This window comes from Aethalodelphis obliquidens, unplaced genomic scaffold, assembly GCF_003676395.1.
Source record: "Aethalodelphis obliquidens isolate GAN/ISIS:26980383/991018 unplaced genomic scaffold, ASM367639v1 scaffold7, whole genome shotgun sequence".
NCBI classification, from domain to species: Eukaryota; Metazoa; Chordata; class Mammalia; order Artiodactyla; family Delphinidae; genus Aethalodelphis; species Aethalodelphis obliquidens.
In genome coordinates, this window is record NW_020837951.1 from 64402873 (window position 1) to 64419534 (window position 16662).

At 39.6% G+C, this 16662-nt stretch overlaps 1 protein-coding gene across 1 annotated transcript in view; it reads left to right on the forward strand.

Moving 5' to 3' along the window:
- Positions 1-1537: 1537 nt before the first annotated feature.
- Positions 1538-16662, forward strand: part of CCDC171 (coiled-coil domain containing 171) — a 356794-nt gene continuing 341669 nt past the window's right edge. Inside the window, exons 1-4 of the mRNA XM_027105900.1 lie at positions 1538-2668; positions 9736-9813; positions 10334-10515; positions 11316-11473. Coding sequence (XP_026961701.1) covers positions 11430-11473 — 44 coding nt within the window. The 5' untranslated portion in view covers positions 1538-2668; positions 9736-9813; positions 10334-10515; positions 11316-11429. The remainder of the gene's footprint in view (positions 2669-9735; positions 9814-10333; positions 10516-11315; positions 11474-16662) is intronic.

The following is a 16662-nucleotide window of genomic DNA, read 5'->3' on the forward strand; positions in this document are numbered from 1 at the left end:
ATGGTATGTGAGGTGGACATAAAGAATTGAAAGTTGTGGACCCAGAGTTCACACTTGCAGGAATGGACAACATCACCAAGAAAGCTACTGTGGTAAATGGTGAAGGTTGAGGGCAAAACTGAGAAAGTATCCCCTTAAGGGGCAAGGTGATAATGGTTTCCTGAGCAGCAGCAAAGAGGTCAGAGAGCTGCCTAAACCCTGAGTCTCACCTATGCTGGAGAGAAATCTGAGAGTGATCAAAGTGTCAGCGAACTCAAGGAGCCTGGGATCTGGTAATGAGGTCATTATTGACTGCGAAATCTGTTTTGGAAGAGTGGGGGTGGTTGATCGAATAATATCTCAAGAGAAAGAATGAGATGAGAATTGTGATTCGAGGATAAAAGAGAAGTGGGCTAGACAGCATCTTTCTGTACAGCTTTCCTAAGTAGTATAGCATGTTAGGCAAACAAGAGACAACAAAGAATTGACCTTGTAACTACTAGAAAAACACAGAAAACCTCCAAGTATTTTATAACAGTCTGATTTATTGTTTAATTATTAGAACTTTTCTGCTCAACATCCTTCATTTAGCTCTGTTGCTTGGTAAACTAAGTAGGACCTAGACGGCCCTCTGTGATCTGGGTTCTGCTTACTTCTCCAGCCTGACATCTTACTCCCCACATCCGCTACCCCAAGACCGCACACAGAGCTTTGCTCAGTTTTCCAAATGCCTCTTGCTGTTTCCTGCCCTGTTTGCAGCTTCCATGTCTTCCAATTCCTTTTAACTTGGTGAATCTATAACTACCTTCCCAGACTGAACTCAAAGTTCTCTATAAAGCCTTCCTGGTTGTTCAGGGTTGATATTATACTTCCCTCTTCTGAATCCCACTGCACCTATATCATGTATCCTGCATTTCTACCACCTAGTTCTGGGCTGGGTATATAGTCTGTATTCAATAAATGCTGAATGAACAAATAAATGAAGATTGCAAGTCTTCATGCTGCATCTATTTTTTTCATTTTAAAAAAGTGTGCAGTATAGTACATTTGGCATTTCTTGCTGTACAATATTCAATTTTGTGATTTTGCTAAAACACAAATAAAAATTTTATATTATTTAAAACTTGTAAAGTAAAAAAAGTCCTAATATCATTAGTCTGTTGTAATTGTCCATTTCGTTTCTAAGTGTTAGAGTGGGCTCTTTTCTTTCCATACACTCTTTTCTTTGAAGAAATTATCCTCTTTCTGACTAAACTATTGAAGCGGGATGTGCCTCCTTTCCTAATCTAAATGACTAAACTCAAGCCAATTAAAGTTTCAGAGTTTCAGTGTTACAGGAATCAAGGAGGTTTTAATCCCAGGGAGACAGGGGAAAGACGGCCCCTACACCTGGTTTCAGGTTGATTACAAGCCACAAGGCACTATTTTGGCATAAAAGGTTCTTTTTGTATCAAACACCTTTTCGGGAGGAGGAGGAGGTGGTGTTGAAGATTAAATCCTGAGTCAATATCCCGCCAATTTGCATTGTTCTTTGGGGAACAGGCTTTCAAAAGCCAAGGAACAAAAGAGGATTTGGTTTTCCAATCTCCCTGAGGCGGCAGCGGCTACCAGGAGAAACCAAAGTATAAATTATCAACGAGGAAAGCGTGCGTGGGGTGCGTGTGTATATGTGTGTGTGTCGGGGGTGGGGAAGAGGACGAGGGTAGGAAAGGGAGCTGGGGCACTTGCTAAGGCTCTGAGGACTTTTTCGTGAGGTACCTCGTTACGTAATATTTATAACGAAAGGCGTTGCAGCTGCATCAGCGCGCTGGCCCGCATTTTGCGTCCCCGTTTACAACCACCAGCTGGGATACAATGGGGATGGGAGGAGGGGACTAGAAGCGTCCGGCAGGCGGATAGCGGTCTGAACAGCGGGAAACCAATCATTGGTGCAGAAGCGAGCCCAGGGAATTTCCCCCGGTTCTGGCACCAGACCACGGACCCCGAGGGGCTGTCGTGACCCTACGGATCAGCAGGGCAGCCAGCTTAAAAATGCAGCATCTGGGATCAGTCCTCTTAAGATTTTTATTCAGTAGGCGGGGAAAAGGAGCTAGGGCTTAGAAACCTGCCTTTTCAGTCGGCTCTCTGGGGATTCTGGGACGGTGACCCGGGCACCTCACACTGAGACCACCACACTGGAACGTGGGCCGAGGGGTCCTCAGGCGGAGGTAGAAGGGGGGAGGGCCCGCGCCAGGCGCGGAACCGCGCGCGGCCGCGAGCGCGCCGCTCCCCAGCAACAGCGCATGCGCCGGTCGCCTTCCAGAAAAGCCGCGCAGCTTCGCGGGCCCGGATCTTCCAATCGGAGCCCGGCGTTCTCTGAGTGTGTATCCTGGAGCTGTCGGCTGCCGGAGGCGGGAGGAAAAGGGCCGCCCGGGCCCGGGCGGGGCCGCGGCCGGCGAAAGTCTGCGGAGGTCTGCCAGGGAAGTCGAGTCTCCGGAAGTGGCAGTTGTAAACACCGTCTCCCTGGGGCTGGTCTCCCTCTTGTTCCCCCCTGTGCTCTTTGTTCCCCCTCCCTGGGTCCTAGAGTCCGTCGTGTTCCAACAGTTTTTGCTCTGACCCCGCGGCCTGCCTGGGCCTCTTTCTGCCTTTGAGATCCGAAGCTGCCCCAGGGGTCTTGGGTGTGCAGTCTGGATCACGGGAGACCCCTGAGGTAACCACCGGGTGTGGGGTTTTGGAGGGGAAAGATTTGGGCTGGGAGGTGTTCAGAGGAAAGGTATAGGGGGCTGCAGTGAGGGTTATGGGGACCCCGAGTTAGTTTGAGGCTGTTCTGTGGCAGTTCGTGTCGTCTGTGGGGACACACCTCCAGCGCCTTGCGCCGGGCCTCTGCGCCCACCTGAGGAAGATCTTCCTGAAGCATTCTAGCCAAAGACCGCTGCCTCAGTACCCAGAGGCCTGGGTAGGGACCAGAGGGCAGGACCCAGAGGGCCTGGACTTGGAGCTTCTTAGGTTTACAACTCCGGACTGTTGGGCTCTTTTCCTCTCAAGAATCAATAAGTCCTTCGAGGACAAGGACCAGGTCTTTTTCATCCCTTTTTAATAAAAATGCCAGCCACGCCCTAGACATTCTATAAATGCTCGGTAAACCAAAGAAAGAGTTTATGCTAGGCTGTCTTCTGTAGCTTCTACGCCAGGACTCTTAGGAGACGGAAGAGAGGGCTGTGAGTTTTTCCCGGGCTGTGCAATTTCTGCAGAAGTGGAGCCTACTTTTGACTGTTCTTTCTTTATTCCATGTGATATTTATCCTAGGCAAATACACTTTTTTTTCGTTTTAAGCAGATCTCCAATGATAACTGCGTAAGTTTACTTGAGAAGCAATTTCATTAGGTGTCCGACTCTTTTGAAGACATTACACATGGATGTTTTATAGTTGTTTTCATAATCTTGGTGAAAAGAACCTACCATTTTTTGTCACTTGTTTTATTGAACAGTTAGTGCCTAATAACAAAAGCCTAGAGTCGGAGATGCACTTGGTTTCCCTTGAAATGAAGAGGAAACAAAGGCAGTGCAACCTTCTAAAAGGAAAGATGAAGGCAGTAATTTTAGTCTGGAGCTTTCTGTATTAGTCTGGTGGAGGCTTTTATTAGCTCTGTGACCTCAGCCAAATCACCTAAGCTCCCTGGGCATTAAGATGCCTTATCTGTCAGATAAGGAGGATGGACTTGGTCTCTAAAGTCGCATTTAATTCTAAAATACTTTGATTGCCTCAGCCCATTTGTCTTGGTCTTGTTTTCATGAAAGAACCAAACATCTTTTTTAAAGGTGAAATGTGTAAGTTTGCTGGTAGACACCCACAACACAGTTGTGGTTACTGTTGAAGACAGCACTGAGTTATGAAAGAGGATGGATTTAGGAGTCAGCCAGAATATGAGCTTGAATTCTAACCCTCCCACTGGATATCTTTACACAAGTTACTCCACCTCTCCAAGCCTCAGTGTTCTCATCTGTGAAATGTGCATAATAATCTCTAGGGTTATTGGGAAGATTCACTGAGATCAGGTATGTTTAATGTAGTGTCTGGCATGTAGGAAGTGCTCAATAATAGCTTTTATCTTTTCATCCTCCCCACCCCTCCCCTTTCCCTTGATCTGTGCAGACACATTGAGAGAGATGACTACATTCTGGATGACCCACAGGACTCAGATGTGAGGTAGGAAAACTTAGTACCAGTGGTGACTGTGAAATCTAAAAGCAGAATTGTCTTACTTATTCTCGGGATGTCCAGACCATTGATCTCTTGGCCTCAGTTGCCCTATTACCTATTTCTAAAAACTTATTGAAGAATGATATACATAACATCCCCTCATCTATTTCAGTGGGAATGGTGAGAATAGTCCAACTTCACTACCAGGAGAAGATTAAGATATTAATACATTAACATAAAAAGCTGATTTAAAGTTTGCTGTTATCCATCACTGCCCAAAGGATGCCCTGGTTTTGGCCCAGCCCAGTGGAAATTCCATCTGGATTGAGAAATCCACTGGAAGTCTGAGTCATCTCTCATTAAGAAGACCCTGACTTGTAGTTAGTTTGGAAGTGTGAAAGAATGATCTGTGTTTAAAGATATCTGCAGTATCGAGCAGAGTGCTTCCCTGACAAGCAAGGGAAGCCATGGGGTGAGCCATGTCTTGAAGGTCAATAGCAAGGCACACAGCAGAGCTCTGGAGTTAGGGATTTCTCAATCTAGGTGGATTGATGGGGCTTTGAATAGTGACATTGTCACTTCCTAGAGATGTGACTTTGGACAAGTGACTGAATATCTTTAAGCCCCAGTTTCCCCCTGGTATAAAATGGGGGTATTAATGGTATCTTCCCTTGGGGTTGGTGTAGAGTGAAATGAGATAATTTATAGAGTCTTGAGCATGATACCTGGAGAAGGGTTGTTTGCCACAGTAGGAATGACGACAGCAGGGAGTGGCTTTGGGGTATCAGTTTGTTTATAGATAATGATGAATTTGATATTTTCAAATGGAAAGCATTATTTAAAGAGTTGCACAGATACTGAGGCTGAAGAGAAAGGCTAACATTGATGGCATATCATAAGAAATTTTTAATTACACATATAGATTAGCCAAATTATTGTTTATCTTAACTTGCAACATTTCATAGGAAAGTTTCAAGTAAAGCTAGGAACATTATGTGGGGACTCTGCATTTCTTTGGCTTAGCTAAATGAAAATATTCCACTGATATTTTCATTACTGTACCTAGCTACTTTAGCTACCTCATCATTTCCTCTTTCCATTCTGATGGAAGAAAAGGGAGATTTTGCTACATCTCCGCTATATTCAATAGCATAGAAGTCCCATCATAGTTTAAATTCAACCACAGACCTACATTTGGCCCTTTGTTTATTTAGTTTTCCTAAAATACAGGTAGGACCTTGAGCCCTAGTGTCATCAAGCACTGATATCAACGAGAGGAAGAAAATAAGAGTTTGCCAAAGGAGACTATAGACAGGATATATTTTTTATGATGATGAATGTAAAATATTAGGATATAATTCATCTAACATAAAATTCACCATTTTAAAGTATACAATTTGATGGTTTTCACTATATTCACTAAGCTGTACAGCAATCACCATTATCTAATTCCAGAACATTTCCATCACGACCCCCCCCCCCCCGCCCCACCCGCCAAAAGAATCCTCATAACCTGCTAGAAGTCAGACCCAATTCCCCCTCTCTCTACTCTCTGATAACCTCAAGTCTATTTTCTGTTTCTATAGATTTACCTATTCTGGAAATTTCCCATAAATGGAGTTATACAATATATGGCCTTTTACATCTGGCTTCTTTCACTGAGCATAATGTTTTCAACGTTCATCCACGTTGTGGCATATATCGGTACTTCATTTCTTTTTATCGTTGAATAATATTTCATATTTTTATATATTGGCCAATTGATGGATATTTGGGTTGTTTTCACTTTTTGGCTATTTATGAACAATGGTGCTATGAACATTTGTGTACAAATTTTTGTTAAAGTCCAGTAATTATCTTAGAATGTGTCTTGTTGGTTGTGCTGGGTCAATATTCTCAGATACGCAGTTTGTTGAAAGTGTGGATTAAAATCTTTGTATTTCAGGACAGTTTTCTTGAATTACAGTTTTTAGTGTTTGTTCTGTTTCCCTTGCTTTGATCTTCTTATTCAGGGACTCCTGCTGTCCGCATGTTGGTTATTCTTTGCCTATTTTCAGTATTTTTTCACTTTCTCTTGAATCATTTTGATCTCTTTCTTAAATTTTTATTTAAAAATTTTACTTCTTTTTTGTTTCATACGTCCTTAAAGGCATTTTTTTGATCATGTGTATTTACTCTTGTTCCCTCTAATTTAATGTTCCTTGCAGAAATGATTTTTAATTTCTAATTCTTTCTGATCTTTTTCACCTTATTTCTGAGGTTTTTAAAAAATTTTATTTTAATTTATTTTAATTTTTCTGATATTTATTTATTTATTTATTTAAGAGAAGTCAGTTCGGTATTTAAGTGCTTTATTCAGTCTATAATTCTGATTCCTATTCTTTTATGCCTTATACCATTTTGTTAATGTCTTGTAGCTCATTTTGAAGTAGTAAGTTATGATTTTCATCTGTTTTGTGGGCATGTCTTTCCGTCATTCTTTCATTTATAGGAGTCCATTCTGTTCCTTACTCTCTATTTCCTTATGTTTGTATGGGATTTGACCACTCTACTTTTCTGTTGCTTATTTATTTATTTATTTTTTCCGGTGCGCGGGCCTCTCACTGTTGTGGCCTCTCCCGTTGCGGAGCACAGGCTCTGGACGCGCAGGCTCAGCGGCCATGGCTCACGGGCCCAGCCGCTCCGCAGCATGTGGGATCTTCCCAGACCGGGGCACGAACCCGTGTCCCCTGCATCAGCAGGCGGACTCTCAACCACTGCGCCACCAGGGAAGCCCTTTTGTTGCTTATTTTTATGAAAGGTTAGTTGACCTGAACTTTGAGCAAGGTTCAGGTAAAGCTTTTCTAACTTCACAGAACCCTGTCTTTTGTTTGTTGTGAGTGTTAAAAACTATGGTGGCTTGGTTCTGACATTTCCTGGTCCTCTTTCCTCCTACAGTTTGGTCTGGGCCGTGTCTTTACTTTGTCTTCATTGCCCCTATCCTGCTCAGTTGTTTGTTTTTTTTTTGCGGTACGCGGTCCTCTCATTGTTGTGGCCTCTCCCGTTGCGGAGCACAGGCTCCGGACGCGCAGGCTCAGCGGCCATGGCTCACGGGCCTAGCTGCTCCGCGGCATGTGGGATCTTACCGGACCGGGGCACGAACCCGTGACGTTTGCATCGGCAGGTGGACTCTCAACCACTGCGCCACCAGGGAAGCCCAGCCCCTGCTCAGTTTTGATTCCAGCCTCTACTGATTCTCATTAGTGTGGGCCCCTGTCCAGGAAGTAACTTGACAGTCAGTTATGAAGGTCTGTGAGGTTGGACTGTACCAACCCTTTCAGGACTCTCTTACCATACGCCTGTTTCATATGCCAGTTTCAGCTGCTGCTCTCAGCTGCTCTACAGCTCTTCCCATTAACTGTCTGTTGACCCTTTGGGGGTCCTTTCAGATGCATACTTGTTATTCTCCTCTGCTTGCTTCTCTGTAGATACCTCCACTCTGTGCAGGTTTTGTGGCTGTTGGTGGTTTGCCCTTATTCATTTGTATTTTGTAATTATTTGTTTTTTGTAAATATTGCCCATGATTTTCTAGTTTCTCTATCTAGTTACCTTAGATAGGATTTTTATAAACTCTGTTATGTAAATTAATTAGGAAATTAAACTATAGAAAAACAAAGAGACTTTATAAAAGACACACACAGGCAGGGCTGGTGTAAGAACCCATTTTGTAGTTTACATGTCACTCTTTTTTTTTTCTATTTAACCCTGTAAAAGCATTTTCAAGCTTCTTATACATATTAGTTTTCTTCTGTTGTGTAACAAGTTACCAAAAACTTAGTGGCTTCAAACAGCCCTCATTTATTATTTCTCAGTCTCTGTAGGTCAGGAATCTGGGCACTGCTTAGATGTGCCCTCTGTTCAGAGTTTCACTAAGTTGCTGTCAAGGTGCTGCTTGCGGTGTTCTCATCTGGAGGCTTGACTGGAAAGAATCTGCTACCTAGTTCATTTAGGTTGTTGGCAGAATGTATTTCCTGTTGGCATCTATATGACCGAGGGATCTGGCTTTTTACTGCCTGTGGGTTGGAGCTGCCTGCAGTTCCCTGCCATGTGGCCCTCTCCGTAGGCAGTTCACAGCGTGACAGTGTGCTTCTTCACGATCAGCTAGAGGTTGCCTGTCACTTCACTCTGCTAGGATAGAGTCTTATATAACATAATATAATCATGGGAGTGCAGCCTGTCACCTTTGCCATATTCTGTTGGTTAGAGGCAAGTCACAGGTTCTGCCCGCAGTAAAGGGGAGGGTATTATACAAGAGAGAAACACCAGGGGGCAGAGATCATGGGGACCATCTGCCTACTACGGTATCTGTTTCAGTGATCTGGAAGTTAATGAAACTTGCACCTGAGCTATAGAAGACCATTTTCTCTCTAGAAGACCGTTCAGATTTGAAGATGTTACATAGCAAAATAATACAGTGAAAAACGGTGGTTGCCTTCAATTTAGCTTTATTGAAACAACTATGTTAAAATTTGGTAAACTACCTCTTCCCACACTTCTCTGCCTAAGATCAAAACAAAATAAAAAACGCAGGCATTATTAAGGCCCTAAGTGTATAAATTCTTTCCCTGGGAGGTAAATAGAGGTTCTGTTTGTGCCTGTTGTGACACATATGCATATGTGTGTGTGTTTCATCCTTTTCACTTTATTTTTTTAATTTTTATTTTCTTGCGGTATGCGGGCCTCTCACTGTCATGGCCTCTCCAGTCGCGGAGCACAGGCTCCGGATGTGCAGGCCCAGCAGCCATGGCTCACGGGCCCAGCCGCTCCGCGGCATGTGGGATCCTCCCGGACGGGGGCACGAACGGGCGTCCCCTGCATCGGCAGGCGGACTCCCAACCACTGCGCCACCAGGGAAGCCCCATCTTTTTCACTTTAAAAATAGAAACATTTTGTATATACTTTTGAGCCTTGTACATTACTCTTAAGTATGGAAGAGTCCCTTCTAACTCTTAAACTTCCATTCTGAAGGCACTTCCTCTGGAGTCTGAGCTTTGGGGGCATGGTGGTAAGATGAAAAGATTTTGGGACTCAGTATCAGAAGAGCTTGATTGAGTCCTTGGTGTCCCCTACTTAGTAGCTGACTGGCCTTAGGCAAGTCATTTAAGACTTTCTGAATTAGATGAGTTTCTGTAATTGAAATGAGGATAATGAACCTCAGGTAAGGTAATTTATAGTTTAACTGTATCAACAATGACCTTGTAGAAAGAGCTTCCGCTTTAGAGTTAGATAGATAGTAATGAGTTGGAATTTTGGTTCTGTAACTATTTGTCTTTTGACAAGTTACTTCTAATCTCTTAGTTTTCTCTGTTGAAAAGGATAATCTTTACATTGCAGTGTTGTAAGGATTGGAGTTCTATAGTTCTATGTATAAATAAAATACCAAACACAGTGCTTGACATTTTACTAGGTGCTCAATAGATTAATGATAGTGGTGTTTTTTTGTCTACCACTATTCCCAAACTTAGTATTTAGGTCCCTGGAGAAATGGGATCCCCCCCCCCCCCATCTTGGTGAAAGTTCTGTCTTCTTTGTCCTAGGTCAAACTATTCTGCATCAGCTGTGTGAATCACTGACTGTTTTGAAGATCCCTTAGTGTTTGGCTGTAGGAGCCATTAGTCAGTTCCTAGCACTGTGTTTGAGTCTACATCTCAGTTGGCTTATTTGAGTCTCTTTTCTTTCAGTGATCTCTCTCAGGGTTGTTTATTGTGAGCAGGGACAGATCAGTTTAGATTTTTTTTGGGGGGGGCATCTTCTAGCTATCCCTGTATACCTACAATTTTACTAAACAATTCTTTTTTTTTCATAATGGTGTGCCTTGGTGGGTCATTTATCACTCAGTGTCCTGGCCTCTCAGGCCAGTGTCCTGGCCTTTTAATTTTTATTTTTTTGGTTGCGCCACATGACCTGTGAGATCTTAGTTCCCCACCAGGGATTGAACCCAGGCCCCTGGCAGTGAGAGCTCCAAGTCCTAACCACTGGACCATTAGGGAATTCCCACTAAACAATTCTTCTATTACATCTTTTTCTTTTTTTTTTTTGCGGTACGCAGGCCTCTCACTGTTGTGGCCTCTCCCATTGCGGAGCACAGGCTCCGGACGCGCAGGCTCTGAGACCAAATCTCATGGTCTTTCTTAGGATATTGGACTTCTGCTGGGGATACCAAGAGACCTTGTGAGATCTTCATATTTGTGTCTATTTGGAGTTAGTTATCGAGATGTTTACCCAAAGATTCCTTCATACTGTAGTAACTTACAGTTGTTGACTCTGTATAATTTGGAGTATCTCTGGTAGAAGAGTGTTCTGGAGAGAAGGCCAGGGTAAGTGACAAATGCTCTCTCCTTTCCTTTTTCCTCTTCAATCCCTTGGGAGAAGGCCTTTAAAAATTACTGTAAGATCTTTTATGTGGGAGTGCCTTGGCCTCTTTGATTGTAACATTGCATTAAAAATATTTCATTTATGAAAAAGTCTTTTGGGACCCCAAAACATCCCTGGACTGCATTTTCTTTCATACTGAATTCTGTGCCCTAGAGATAGGCACTACCTATTCCTCTTCCAGTTTAAGAACAATTAGTCACTATTTTATTACTTTTTATTTGAGAAATTAAAATAATCTAATAGTATTAGCTTATTCTTATAAGAAGGAATTTCTTTCTAATGTTCTGTCATTTTTGTTTCTAATCTTATTTAAAAAGAAATAAAACACTGTGGCTTTTATTTTATTTTTTATAACTTAAAAAAAATGTTTATTTATTTATTTAGGCTGTGTTGGGTCTTAGTTGTGGCACGTGGGGTCTTCATTGCGGCACGTGGAATCCTTTTGTTGTGGCATGCAGACTCTTAGTTGTGGCATGTGAACTCTTAGTTGTGCCATGCATGCAGGATCTAGTTCCCTGACCAGGGATTGAACCTGGGCCCCCTGCATTGGGAGCACGGAGTCTTACCCATTGGACCACCAGGGAAGTCCCCAAACACTGTGGCTTTTAAAAATACAAGTATTTACATGTTTTTTAAAGAATAATCTTAAAAATACAGATAAGTCAAAAAACAAAAGAAAAATCACCCCTAGTCTCAGGACTCATATAAATAACTGCTGTTATATTGTTTACTGTTTTAACAGACTTCAGCCCATGTAACCTGTAAGCCACAGACGTCTTGGACAGTTTTAATCATTAATAACGAAGTATATCATTAAGCAACAGTGGGGTATTTTGAAAGAGTTGGAAGACTCATCATGAGTTTGAATATTTCAAATAATGCCTCCGGTGATATCCAAAGGTAAGCCTCCAGTCTCATTTTCTAGTTGAGGAATGCTTTTGGTTGCAGGAGCAGGGAGGAATAAGTGGTTGGAGAGGCTGATTGTAAGAATTCTCATGGGATGGTAAGGGAAGTGGAAATTTCATGGGACTGGAGGAGCAAGAATGATGCCTCATGGAAACCAGAACTGGGTCTGGAGACTCTGTGTGGCTCTTTATGCTCCTTTGTTAACTCAGTGTACAAAAGTCAGTGTCTGTACTTTCTCCAGTCCCTAGAGACTTGCTTATTCTTTTCCACTTCTCTAAATCTTTTCTTCTGCTTATTCATTATTACTTGGCTTGCCACAATCTGTGTTGCTGTGTTTCCTCTTATTTCCTCATTGCCCCAACTCTGATTCATCACTCTACTTAAGCGTTCTGTTAGTTTTAGCTCCTGTTCATAACTGCTTCTTTTCTTGGAGTTTACATTCTAAGAATTGCTGTTGCTCATCTTTTTTGTACCATTCATATATGCCTTTGGGTGAGGTGCCTACCTTTGGTTTATTCATATCTCATGTGAATAATATAAAAACTCTGAGTCCATAATGCGAAATGGAGCCATTTCGGAGAGTGCAACTCAAAGTGTGGTTTACGAAGAAATAAGTACAGAAATTGAAAGCAAGTGTTTAGAACCTTATAATCATGTAACAGAGTAATTTTCTATTTGTTGAATCTAATAATAAAACACTTAGAGTTGAATTTTATCTATTTTTAGATTTTCTTTTTTAATTATCCCTTTTAAATATATTTTACAGAAGCAATGGGAGTGGGGTGGGGATAGTCCTTGCTCACGTTTAGTTTGAGAAGAACTGATCTTGAGCACCTTTTCAGCAAGGATGTGTGGGTGGGGTGAGTACCGTGACTAACATGTACTTTGCTTTATAAATAGGATTTGCTATGTAAACGTTTCCTACCTGTCTTTAGGAGCTACCTGAAATCCTTTCTGGAGCAAGACAGAGAATAAATGAGTAAAATATTAATATTTTTCTTTACTAAAATTTTATCTTAAAAAGAATTTTTTCTTTTAGATGTGTCAAGGGTTAAGAGTGAGGTCTCATCAGCTGGTTCTCCACCACTATGGTGAGGAAGATGGTTCAAAGAGTGCTAAAGAGAGTGTTTTAAGGTTCTTTTTTGCTCTGATAGCCTGTCTTATATATGTGCATATGTATATATACACATAGATATGTATATTTTAATGCAGATAATGCATATGTTTTTAGAATAATTTAAGAAATACAAATGAATAAAACGATGAAACTGCTTATAATGCTACCACTTAGAGTTAACTACCAACAGTATTTTGGTATTTACTTGCCCAGACCTTTTCTTTTGAACATATAAATATATATTTCAAAAATTAGAATAATATTTTACATTAGTATCTTGCTTTTTCAATTTTGGGGGGAACATCTTGCCAAATTAATATACATCTGTCATAATTTTTAATGGTTAAATTACTCTTCAGACTTCTAGAATCTGGACCGATGAAGTTATTTAAACTCTGCTGTTTACCACGAACGTACTTTCTGTTTCTATAGATTTGCCTTTTTTGAACAATTCATATAACTGGGGTCATACAATATGTGGTCATTTGTGTCTGGCTTCTTTTCAGTAGGCATGTTCTTCAGATTTATATTGTAACATGTGTCAGTACTTTGTTTCTTTTTATTTCTGAATATTATTCCATTTTATGGATATATACATTTTAGTTAACCATTCACCAGTTGATGGACATTTGGGTTGTTTCCACATTTTGCCTATTATGAATAACTCTGCTATAAACACTTGTGTGCAAGTCTTTGTGTAGACATATTTTATTTCTCTTGGGTAGATTCTTAGGAGCACCATTACTTCATCATATAGTAAATTTACGTTAAAATTTTTAAGAAACTTCCAAATTGTATTCTAAAGTGACTGAAGCATTTTACATTTCCACCAGCAGTGTATAAGGGTTTTTATACATTTCCATATCCTCCCCAACACTTGTTGTTTTCTGACTTTTTGATTATAGCCATTCCAGTGAGAGTAAAGTAATATGTCATTGTGATTTTATTTTGTGTTTTCCTAGTGAGCAATGATGTTGAACATCTTTGCATGTGCTTTTTTTGCCCATTTGTGTATCTTCATTGGTGAAAAGCCTATTCAGATCTTTTGCCTGATTTTAAATTGAGTTATTCATCTTTTTCTTATCGAGCTTCAAGAGTTCTTTATATATTCTAAGGACTTCCCTGGTGGCGCAGTGGTTAAGAATCCGCCTGCCAATGCAGGGGACACGGGTTCGAGCCCTGGTCCGGGAAGATCCCACATGCCACGAAGCAACTAAGCCTGTTTGCCACAACTACTGAAGCCCATGCACCTGGAGCCCATGCTCTGCAACAAGAGAAGTCACCACAATGAGAAGCCCATGCATTGCAACGAAGAGTAGCGCCTGCTCGCCACAACTAGAGAAAAGCCTGTGTGCAGCAATGAAGACCAACACAGCCAAAAATAAAAAATAAAATAAAATAAATTTATTAAAAAAAAGAGTTCTTTATGTGTTCTGGATACAAATCCTTTATCAGATATATAATTTGCAAATATCTTTTCCCATTTGTTGACTTGACTTCATTTTCTTAATAATGCTTTTTGAAGTGTAAAAGTTATTAATTTTTATGAAGTTCAATTCTTTTTCTTTATGGATTGTGCTTTTGGTTTCGTATCTAAGAAATTTTGCCCAGCTTAAGGTCATGAAGATTTTTCTCCTAAGTTTTTTTCTAGAATTTTTATAATTTTAGTTCTTACATTTAGGTCCGGGCTCCATTTTAAGTTACTTTGTAGTATATGGTGTGAGGTAAGGGTCTAAATTTATCTTTTTGCCTGTGGAGATCAGTTGTTTTAGCACCATGTGTTGATAAGACTATCTTTTCCCCCATTGAATTGTCTTGACACCTTTGTTGAAAATTAATTGACTGTATATATATGACTTTATTTCTGTGGTCTCAATTCTGGTACACTGATCTACATGTTTATTCTTAATTCAAATTCTACACTATTTTGATTACTGTAGCTTTATGGTAAGTTTTGAATTTAGAAGGTGCAAGTCCTCCCATTAGTTTTTCTTAAAGATTATTTTGGTTTTTCTGAGTCCTTTGCTTTTCCATATAATTTTTAGGGTCAGCTTGTCAATTTCTGCAAAAAAAAGCCTGCTGGGATTTTGGTAGGCAATATGTTGAATCTGTAGATCAATTTGGGGAAAGTGGCCATCTTAAAATACTAGTCTTCAAATACATGAATGTGAATGTGGAATGTCATTTCATTTACTTAGGTCTTCAATTTAGTTCAACAATAATTTATGCTTTTCAGTGTAGTGCTTTTTTGTTAAATTTAATCCTAAATCTGTTTTATTTACTTGATGCTATTATAAGTGGAATTATTTTTTAAATTTCAGTTTTGGATTATTTATTGCTAGTGTTTAGAAATGTGATTGGTTTTTGCATATTGATCTTATATTCTGTGACCTTGCTGAAATTGTTTTTTAGTTCTAGTCTTTTTGCTTCTTAATGGATTTCTTAGGATAATCTTACAGGATCATGTTTTTTGCCATTAAAGACAGTTTTACTTCTTCCTTCAGTATATGTGCCTTTTATTTCTTTTCCTTTTTTTTTTTTTCCTGATTGCACTGTCTAGAACCTCCAATACAGTCTTGAATAGAAGTATTACTAGCAGACATCTTTGTTTTGTTCCCAGTCTTAGGGGAAGCTTTCAGTGTTTCACCATTAAGCTTGATGCTACTTTTTGCAGTTTTTCATAGAGGCCCTTTATCAGATTGATGAAATTTCCTTGTATTCCTAGTCTGTTGAGAGTTTTTTTTTATTTTTTTAAATCATGAATGGGTGTTGGATTTTGTCAAATACATTTTCTGTATCTGTTGAGATGATCATATAGTTTTCATCCTTTGTTTTAGTAAAATGGTATATTACATCACTTGAGTTTCAGACATTATACCAATTTTCTATTTTGGGGATAAATCCCAATTAATCATGTTGTAATTTAATTCTTTCAAGATGTTGCTGGATTTGGTTTGCTAATGTTTTGTTGAGGATTTTTTGTATCTCTATTCATGAAAGATATTGGTCTGTACTCTTCCTTTCTTGAGATGTCTGCCATATTTTGGTATTAGGTAATGCTGGACTCAGAATGATTTGGAGAAATGTTTCCTCCTCCTCTAATGTGAGGATTGGTATTATTTCTTCCTTAAAGTTTGGTAGAATCTGGACTTGGACTTTCTCTATGATTAGATTTTTAAAATTATTAATTCAATGTTGTTGTCTGTTATAGGTCTGTTCAGATTTTCTCTTTCTTTTTGAGTTAGTTTTAGTAATTACTGTCTTTTTAGGAATTTGTCCTGATTTGTTAGCATAAAGTTGTTCATAGTATTCATTATAATCCTTCTACGTTGGTAGTGCCATTCCCTTTTTTATTCTTTGTTTATACTTTGAGTTTCTTCTCTTTTTTCTTTGTCTAGCTAACCAAAGGTTTTCAAGTTTATTCATCTATTTAAAGAATCAAATTTTGGTTTCATTGATTCTCTGTTGTTTTAGTCTTATTTAAAAAAAATTACATATGCATGTTATTTAAAGACTAATTGTTCTAAAAGGCTTACTTACTGCTGTTAGGAAAAATAGCAGTGCTTATTACCTTGAGACAAATAACTTTCTTTATCCCTAGAAAGAATCATTTTCAACTCTCTGAGATGTTTTTTTAAAATCCATACCTCTTCAAAAATTTTTTTATTTTATTTTTCATGTTTAGCCATTATCTACTGACTTTCCACTATAGAAGTTCATAATTTAGTTTTCATTCATACTTGCCTCCCTTTTCTATTCTCTCTTCATTTAGTGATATATAATCTTGGTTAGATTAATCAATGTTTACATTATCGTATAATTATCAAAACTTCCTAGTTATGTAGTAGTATTCAGTGACAATTTTTTTTCTCGTATACATTTTGTTTTTCTTGGATTTAATTAATAGTTGTCTCATTTGTTGTTTACTTGGTTTAATTTCCATGAACTTATGAATTCAACTTCATACTCCCACCAAGTTTTATAAATCTCTCAATATGTTCACATAGTTGATGTATTCTTTTATTTTCTCTTTTCATCTTAAAGAAATTACTCCTGGAGGCATTGG